The 10517-nt window shown below is 29.3% G+C and overlaps 1 protein-coding gene across 1 annotated transcript; it reads left to right on the top strand.

Moving 5' to 3' along the window:
- The first annotated feature begins 5700 nt into the window (after window positions 1-5700).
- LOC131651363 (uncharacterized) lies at window positions 5701-7417 on the top strand. Its single transcript, XM_058921027.1, has 8 exons — window positions 5701-6159; window positions 6252-6353; window positions 6431-6510; window positions 6607-6715; window positions 6768-6911; window positions 7000-7068; window positions 7157-7216; window positions 7313-7417. The coding sequence occupies exons 1-8, from the start codon at window positions 5701-5703 to the stop codon at window positions 7415-7417; spliced, it is 1128 nt and encodes a 375-aa protein (XP_058777010.1).
- Window positions 7418-10517: the final 3100 nt, after the last annotated feature.

Here is a 10517-nt window from a genome sequence, read left to right as displayed (position 1 = left end):
CGTTATCATTTATCATATTTAGCGCTATATTGATACAAATACATTGCAAATGTCGACTTTATTTGGTTATCTTAATTTCGGTTCCATTTCATTTCATCCATGACATAATTTATCGAGATCTCTTTATTTCATATTTCAAGTACTTGATTAGTTCTTCTAGAACTAAAAATAAATTATGTCAAAGTGCTTTTAAAATTTTCATATCCTCACTTGGGTCATCTTTAACTTTAGTTTCTTTTCTAGGTAGAGGACTTTTAACATTGGAACTGACTTTCATACCACGATTCAGGCGCAGCTAGAACTCATTTGCAATATTAGATTATCCAATTGGAGAATCCACTTTGAGTGGAGTTTTGACAACTGATATTTTATTTAATAAACTTTGTAAATGAATAATATTTTGAACTTTTTGTTCATATTGGTTTGTAAGAGGATCAAGACAATAATTTATTTTAAATTGTTCATTTGAACTTCTGGTTCACTTTTTCAGCTGCTTATTCTCTCCCCCTAATATTAGGAAAATTAATTTCTCAATCAATAATCAGTCTAACGGACTGCAATCAACTATCCAATTATTGGATCAAGATATATCATCAAATATGATATTCATATAAAAATATATTTTCTCTAGTATTCTTTCAAGACTCTTCTTAGCGTAATATATTAGCGCAATCGAATTATACACAACACATCCAAAAGTTTACTTAGATGAGAAGTAGTAGGTTATTAACCTAAAATAATTTAAAAGTTAAGGGAAGAATTAACATATAATAATTTGTTGGCTTAATACAAATAAATATCTTAATATGATAATTTGGGTGTTTCAAATATATAATTTAGAATGGATGATCTCATAAGTATCAATCATATAATTAACTTTAGACGTCTAAAGAATGGATTTTCAGGTCCACTTTCTTTTTATGAACATATGCTACAAGATATTCAATATCAAATTTAATAATATATGTGATACTTATCAATAAAATTTTGAAAATAAAAAATAAAAAATTGAGATATTAGTCTAAGAAAACAATTTCACAAACTTCTGGTTGTGAGTAGACAATAAATATTTGCATGATATTTTAGTTGATGCAATAATTTATATTATGAAAAACTCAATTTTTTAGAATTTTATTTTTCTTTAGAAACACGCAAAATGTATTGTATTGAAGAAACTTCTGGTTCTTCACATTATAATACATATTCATGATCTTTTATTTGAGAAAACAATTTCACAAATGTCACCTTACATATATTATATAAAAACTCAAATTATAAAAAATTTAATTTCTTTTCGGAACATACAAAACTTATTGGATTGATGAAACTTCAGGTTCTTCAATATTATTTTCGCATCATAATACATTTGAGATGACACAAATGATTTTGCCAACAACGCACTTAAATGTGATTTATAAACTTCTGGTTTACAATAATACATATGATTCAATTCTTCTTATTTGTGTCAATCCATAGTAAATAATAAAATTATTTGTATAAAATATATTCATATAAATTGCTAATAATTACATAGTAAATAAAACACATTAATTATAATGACATAAATTAATAATAAATTGATAACATTTAATTATCAAATAAATAATTGTCAATATTAACAAATTAGTCACAAAATTATAACTTTTCCTTATAAAATAAATATTAAATTAATCACATTAATTTTATCCATCTTAATAAATTAATAACATTCAATTATGAAATAAGTATTTGTCAATCTTAATAAATTAACAATCAATTTTTTTACTTAGATATGTCATTAAAATAATCAAAAAATAGAATAAATTATCGTATTTGGGAGAATGAAATCACTATTTAATTTTAAATACTATCAAATAAAATAAAATTATCATTTAATTAAAAATTTTCCTTTCTCTCACATCTCTTTCAAACAAAACTTATAAGTTTTTAGTCATAAATATTTATCAACAAATATTAGCTATTCAAAAACTATAAAAACGTTTGTCTCATAAACATTTGATCAAATATAGTTTAAATAAATATAAATGCAAAATATGCAAATTTTTATTTTAATTCATTTGGAAACTATATCACAAACGATATATTTTAGGATTGTTTAACATTATTGATGCACTTCTTTTAGGATGCATAAAAATCATCATTGATATTTTTCTGATCAATTGAGACAAAAAATATCTTATTAATTTAAAGTTCTTTTGAAACTATAAATAATTTCATTAATCAAAATTAAAATATCACGATTTGCGTAATTCTTTAAGAACACTTGAACACTAATTTTGTTATAATCTTCAACATGTTCTTTATAATTCATGATAAAAAAATTATTCGTTTATAAACTAATGTATGACATATGCTAAGTTCTTCAAGAACTCAAATAATATATATCTATATTTTTTTTAGCTATTCGGAAACTCAATCACAATTTTTTTCCGAGGTTCTTCATAAACTATATCACAAATCTTTTTATTCAGTTCTTCATGAACTCATTTTGTAGTTCTTCGTGAACTTAATCACAAATCTTTTATTAATAAAAATAATAATATTTGTAATCTTTTATTAATAAAAATAATAATATTTATAGAAACTATATAAAATCTGTATTATTTCATCGGTGTAATTCTACAAAGAGATTTATCCTATTTATAGGATAATAGGTAGACAATGTAATAAATACAAATGGTTATAAATAAAGAATAAAATCATTGAAAAAAAATCCAATTATTTATAACAACTATTATATCCACCTTAACGTTAGTAAGAATAATAAAAGCATATAAACCAAGCGTTTGGGCTCGAGTGGCAAACGAGTTTCTGCAAAGGACGATATTTGGGGAATACCGAGTTCGATTCCTGGCAGAAACAACGCTTGGTCAGTGCACGTGCCTTCAGTGCACGTGCCTCCGTAACGGTTGAATAGTTAAAAAAATAAGAATGAATTTACCGCAGAAAAATAGAGTAAATTTTCAAGTGAATTGTACTGTTAATTACAATTAATATAAGAGTGAAGACTCATTTTGGTCCCTCACAAATATTACACGAGTCAAATTAGTCCCTCGCAAAAAAAAATTGACCCAACTTAATCACTTACAAAATTTAACCGGATCATATTAGTCCTTCTGCTAATATTTTTCTCAAATCGATTTTTTCCTACTTCTAAACCGGTTCTTTTCATTACGTTGGATTTTTTTTTAAATACTAAATTAATTTTTATATTTAATTTCATTTTTAAACAGTTATCAATAAATAATATCAAAAAAGCCAGAATGATTTCTTATAAAGTAATTTTTAAATAAGTAATTTTCATGATTTCTACTAATATTAACAAATTTTATACATAAATTTTTATCTATGAGGTCTCAAATCCAAGTCCCTTCAAGTTAAATGATTTTCACTTTACCACTAGACAAATCAATTTCAATAGTTAATAAAGTGACTATCATTTACAACTAAAAAAATCAATTTCTATTGTTACTAAAGTACTATTATTTACAACAAAACAAATCAACTTCTATTGTTAGTAAAATGACTATCATTTACAACAAGATAACTCAATTTCTATTGTTAATTAAGTGACTATCATTTACTAGGGGTGCTCAAAACTAAATCAACCCAATAGAAAACCGCAAACCAAACCAAACCAAACCGAAACCGCAAAAAACCGCATTTGGTTCGGATTAGTTTGGGTCATTTTTTAACAAAACCGCACGGTTCGGTTCGGTTTGCGGTTTGTATTTTATAAACCGAACCAAACCGAATCAAACCGCATTATGTTACAACCTAAATTTTACTTAACTCACATTCAACCCAAAATTAAACCTATTATACATTAGCCTTATGAATACGAACAATTTTCTCATCCTTACACATATAATTTCAGTCCCGATCTTCTCAAATCTCTAATAACATTATTTCACCTTCTTTGCCACATACATCTTCCCTCTTCTTCTATAATCTTTACTCTCCTATATTCTTTCTTTTTCACCTTCTCATTTTTATGTAAATGTTCCGTATTTCAGTTTCATTTTTATCGCACATCTTCTTCTCTAATCTCTCAACACTTTTTCTTTTTCTTTTTCACCTTCACTAATCTTTCGTCTCTTCTATTGTTTTGTTTCATTATAATAATTTTATATTGTTTTATGCTATTATTTTATGTTTAATATTCCACTTTTGTCTAATTTAATTTTTAGATATTACATGGAAAATTGTTGTCAAAATATGACGAGTTTTGTTGTTATTTGTTAGTGTATGAATGTCTAAATATAAAATTATGTTGTCATATATATATGTGTATGTATGGCTCAATAAAATATTTGTAAAAAACCGAACCAACCGAACCAAACCAAACCGCATTAGTTTGGTTTGGTTTGGATTTTTTTTAAAAGTCAACCGAACCAAACCAAACCGCACTATTTTTTCTCTTGCGGTTCGGATGATTTTTTTCGTCAAAACCGCCCAAACCGCACCGCGAGCACCCCTATCATTTACAACTAGACAAATCAATTTCTACGATTAGTAAAGTGACTATCAATAACAACTAGACAAATCAATTTCTATTGTTAGTAAAGTGACTATCATTTACAAATAAACAAATCAATTTCTATTTTATTAAATTGACTTTCATTTAATCTGAAGAGACTTAGATTCGAGATCATATTGATGCAAATTTTGTATTTTTTATTTTAAATTTAGAATTGTTTAAGATTAACCACATGGGCCTGAGTTCAACTCCTTATAAGAAATAATCTTGGATTTTTTATATTATTAATTTATAATTGTTTAAAAATGAAATTAAAAATAAAAATTTAAAAAATGAAAATAAAATAAAATCCAACGTGGCAATCCAGTCACGGTTTAAAACTAGGAAAAAACTGGTTTGAAAAAATATTAACAGAAGGATTTATAAGATCCGGTTAAATTTTATAAGGGATTAAATTGAGTCTATTTTATTGTGAATGACTAATTTGACTCGTGTAATATTTGTGAGGGACTAAAATGGATCTTCACTCTTAATATAAAATGTTTTATTAAATTAAATCAATCATCATTAACAAGATTATTTTAAAAATAATCGTGAATCTTTTTTAAAATGTAAATGAATGAAAATTAAATATTGAATTACCCGATGATATATAAGGTTTTATTATTAAGTTAAATCAATCACAAATAACAAGGTGATTTTAAAAGTAATTGTGAATCTTTTTAAAAATGTAAATGAATCAAAATTAAATAACAAATTATCGTTAAAATAAAAGGTTTTATTAAATTAAATCAATCACAATTAACACAATGATTTTAAAAATAATTGTGAATATTTTTAAAAATTTTATAAAATCAAAAAATATTTTATTAAGTTAAGTTAACCACAACTAACAAGGTGATGTTTTTATAATAAACGAATCAAAATAAAATAAAGAACTGTTAATATTATAAAGTTAAATCAATCACTATAAACACACTATTTTTGAAAATAATTGTGAATATTTTAAAAATATAAACAAATAAAAAAAGATTTTATTAAATTTAAATCGATCACAATAAAAAAAAAGGTGATTTTATTTTAATAATAAATGTGAATCTTTTTTAAAATATAAAGAATCCAAATTGAATATATAAAAAATAATAATGAGTATGTGCGTTATAAAATGGGCATGCTAGAGCGTAGTTTGCATGCAAAGTTGTAACCCTAATCTAAAAAATATGAAAGGTAGAAAAGAAGACTATGAAGATTTTGGTGTCTGTTTTCTCCGTTCCCCAATTTGTTGTGTGATAGGGCAGGCGTCCACCGGCAAAACCACACTTTTGGATTGTATTCGAGGTACTGATCCTGAATGTTGTCCTTACACCTATATGATTACCGCTACACATGTACCTTCTGAGATCATACTTGAAAGATCATATGGATTGATGAATCCTAAGATGATACTTGAAAGATCATATGGATTGATGAATTCTAAAGCAAAAATCAGAGTTCCTGGTTTACTGTTTCTTGATACCCCAGGACACACTTCCTATAATAAATTAATATCTAAGGGTTTAGCTCTATGTGATATTGCCGTCTTGGTTGTTAACACTGTGTTGGGATTAAACCCGCTTACTCATAATTCACTCGATCTTTTAAGCAAGTCCAACAAAAAGTTTATTCTTGTCGTGAATCAGGTCACCTTAATTAATTGCTTCTAATTTATACTAGGTTTTTAATTTTGCAATTATTTTGTTTGTTTACTATACTGGTTCTTGTAACATTGCAGGTTGACCGTCGATGGAAACCATGTGAGAATGCTACATTTGCTGCTGCATTTAAGCAGCAGTCTGTGATGGTTCAAAATGCTTTTAATACGAAGCTCGCTCAGGTACGTAGTAAACATGTTTATTGTGTATTTTGTCGGTTGTCCGAGATAATTTTTGTTATTGTTTTTTTTCTTTCTAGATTATTACACAATTGAAACAATATTCAGAGCCATATGATTTGGCAGAACCACTCTGCATTGTGCCTACGTGTGCAAAAAGGTAACTAACCGGCTTTGTAGCCATAACACTCTTTCGTGCATGTTTTCTTTATCACTAGGAACAAACAACCTTGTTTGCATGTTTTCTTTATTTCAGTGGTGAAGGAATCTCTGATATGTTATTACAATTGGTTATGCGGACTCAAAAACTCATGGTTGAGAAACTAACATACAGGGAGGGAGAGGAGGAGGAAGAATTGCTGCAGGTTAGCTATATTTTTAGGTGTGGTTTAATGTTTTTTGATTGTTTAATTGCAGAGACCTAATTGCTATTTGTTTATGGGTTACCAGTGTACTGTTTTGTATGCTTACTTTATTGAAGGCCCTGTTGCCACTATCGACGTTGTTTTAGTTAATGGTACTCTTCACGAAGGAGATAAAATAATTGTATACGGAAAGAAGGCAAGCACCTGATTCTAACTGCATCATCGAATCTTGTACTAGTTACTCTTTGCTTCGGTCTAATGAACTCTCTCTCTCTCTGTTATAGGTGAAAATTGTTACCTCAATTAAATCTTTATTGACACCTAGTCCACTAAGGGAAATTAATAATTCTAAGGTACAAATGTACAATAATATCAAATCATTGAGTTGAGACAAATCAACTTTATTATTTGGTGTACTAAGTAATGGTTGTCTATTTTCAGGGAAACTATGTCAGACACACTAAAATACAAGGTGGGAGGGCTATCAAGATCATTGCCAAGGTACTTGGTAATATTGACATGTGTCTTTTTTTTCATTCTAATGTTTTCAATATTTAGAAAATGAGAGTTTTGGTTTGGTTTTGTATATTATTTCAGGGGCTTGAATATGCTATTGGCCACGATGATTTATATCTTTTGAGACCTCATGTTTCAAAAAATGTTGAAGAAAGAGCCTTGGTTTCCGTCTACTATAATTTTTGATGTTTGAATGTTGAGAAATTGAATAGAAATTCCAACAATGGAGAATTGTTTCAAGAAATAAGATAAATAAAGAAAACAATACAAGTAAAGAAATAAATGAAGGGACGCATATACGGTCACTGGAGTGGAGGGTAGAGATAAGGATATCGGAATATTGTTGCAATTGATCCAATAAAAAGTTCAATGGTTAGGCTAGTGAATCAATTAGTTTCTTGATCCAGCGGGCGGATCTTTTATGTTTATTTTTAGCTTAGTTATAATTGTAATCCTTTATTTTCATTTTTTTAAGTTTTAGTAATTCTGTTTTAAAATTCAATTTTATTAATATTTATAATTATGTTAATTATTTATAACAACTTGAAATTATAAAAATTAAATTAATTTTCAACAAACACATTGTTAACCTTTCAAAATTATTATCATAGTTTTACCAACTTCACCATAAATCTATTTGATGTTTAATTTGATTAAAGAGAAGAAATTTATATATTCTATAATTACAAAGTTATAATTCTCAATAATTTTTTTATTATTTATCATATAATATAATAGTATCATATATTTAAAATGTTAGAAAACTAATTATAGAGTATAATAATACTTTAAACTAATAAAAAATTTGAAGGAAAAAAAATCATATTACAAAAGAAAAATAAAGGCTTAAATGTAATTTTGTTTCCCCTATATCTATTTTGATAACTTTTTAGTTCCCATTTAAAAAACACCAACTTTATGATTTCCTATTATCAAATTTCATGTTTTTTTTGGTCCCCATGACAAAACCGGAAAAAAAATAATTAAATAACAATGTTTAAAAAAAATTACAAAAAAAAAACATTTTGAGAAAAATTACCAAAGTGTCTAGGTTTGGTAGGACCCTTTGGAGTATGAGCCATTTGAAATGGCGCATATGTTCAAGTTTCCAGTGTATGCGTCATCTGGGATGGCGCCATTGTGTGACCTAAATTAGGTTAGCCATCTCAGATGGCGCCTTAGTGTTAGGGTTTACATATAGGAGCCATCTCAGATGACTCATATGTGTTAGGGCTGTTTTTGGAAAAAAAAATACCTCCATTCCCTTTCGTTTCGCACACAGTTTTCTCTTTCGTTCTTCGATTTTATCTCTGATTTTTTATCATGTCCAATTTGCTGTTTTTAAGAGGGATGGACATGGTTGAAGTGAAGACTGACCAAGATGTATGTATTGTATAATGTAAAGAAAAGTTCATTAAATAAAGTAAAGTTCATTGCTTCAAAATATTTTACAAAGTTGTTATACAATAGTAGGTGGAGGGCATACAACTAAACGTGCGTTGAGGTTGTTCCACGACTAGGACATTTGTTTTTATTGTGCCATAGCTGACGATAAATGCTACACTTTCTTTCCATTTTGTCATGAACATCCATTTCGGTTCAAATACGAGTACTGTTGGGGCGGCCCCTTTTTCTTTCGTTGCATCATGTCATTATGCCAAACTACTTCCCCATCATACTCAGGTCAGTAATCCTCCTTCGCTACAACTAGAAATGCAACATTGTATACCTCGAGCAAGGTGCCAGTCTTGTAAATTGGAGATAGTGGTGACAATGCATCTCGGTGCGCATATGCACATGCTACTAGGACATGTGAGCAAGGCATACGAAATGCTTGAAACTTTCCACTGTCGCACCAATGATCATCTAGTAGAACCCTATATTGTTGTCTCGGCAATCCTTCATTATGGTCAATTGTTTCTCTAACACTGAATATGCGGTTGAATCGATCGAAAGCAGTAACATGATGATTGTTGGCCTTTGTTGATTGTTCTTTCAAAATTTTCATGCAACTCTCGTCGAACAGTTGTCCTAATTCTCTAACAGCACTCCACCTCTTACCTTTTGTTGAGAATAGTCAAGCTATCCTAAAGTAGGTTGCTTTCACCAGTGCAATAATAGGAAGGTTTCGAATGCCCTTAAAAACACCACTCATGGATTCCACAAGATTTGTTGTCATGTGACCCCATCGTAGACCGTTGTCATAAGCCCTACTCCATTTCTCCCTGACAAGGTTATCAATCCAGCTTCCCGCATCCGGATTTGACAATAAAATTTCACTCCGATAATATTGGAATGTAGGTTGAGTTAACGCATATCCTACATTAACAATTGTCTTCAGGAGGTGCCTGTCCTTAATCTCCCGCGTAAAATTCTGGGCAATATGTCGAATACAGTATACATGTGTTGATGAAGGTGTTGTCATCCGTTAGCTGGATTATTGTAAGAACTTTCAATGGAAGCATGCCTATCAGAGATTAAACAAAGATCAGGTTGAGGAGCAACATATTTTCGGAGATTCCTTAGAAAGAAACTCCAACCCGCGGCAGTTTCACCTTCCACTACTATGAATGCTACTGGAAATATATTATTGTTTCCATCTGGTGCAACAACCATCAACAGGGTTCCTTTGTATTTACCGTATAACCAAGTTCCAATGATTTGCAGTATCGGTTTACAATATGCCAACCCTCGTATGCAAGGTTGGAAAGCCCAGAAATGGCGATGGAATATTCAATTTCCTTGGACACAGGTTCCATCCGGGGCATGCGATGGCGATGTCTCTAGAATAGAAACGGTGTCAGTAGAAAATGTTTGAAGCGCTGTTAGGTAACGTGGAATATTTTTGTATGACTCCTCCCAATTGTCGAACACAATTTCAATGGCCTTTGTTTTTACTAACCAAGCCTTTCTGTAGGATAGAGTTTAGTTGTATGTTGTAACGATATGTGAGATTATAGTTTTCACCTTCAAAGACGGGTCACAGTTGATAAGAGACAAGATCTTCTGACAGATAAGATCATAACTAAGCTTTGTATGATCTTAGGACGTATTGGAGTCAGCACATGTGTGTTGTTGTGAAATGGACCTTATGACCTAGGCATCACTTCTCTTCCTATACGAAGCACGTAGTCTGAATGCACGATCAGAGTTTTTACAAATGATTATATAACTTTCTAGGTTCTTGTGATCTACTTTAAAATCAACATTATGTGCCATGTGCCATTTTTTAATAGTTCGCAGACATGCCTCCTTAGAAGGAAACTTATCTCCGGTCTTTAACACT

The sequence above is a fragment of the Vicia villosa genome, linkage group LG2, assembly GCF_029867415.1.
Source record: "Vicia villosa cultivar HV-30 ecotype Madison, WI linkage group LG2, Vvil1.0, whole genome shotgun sequence".
Taxonomy (NCBI): domain Eukaryota; kingdom Viridiplantae; phylum Streptophyta; class Magnoliopsida; order Fabales; family Fabaceae; genus Vicia; species Vicia villosa.
The sequence above is the reverse complement of the archived record's forward strand: the minus strand, read 5'-3'. Positions and strand labels throughout refer to the sequence as shown.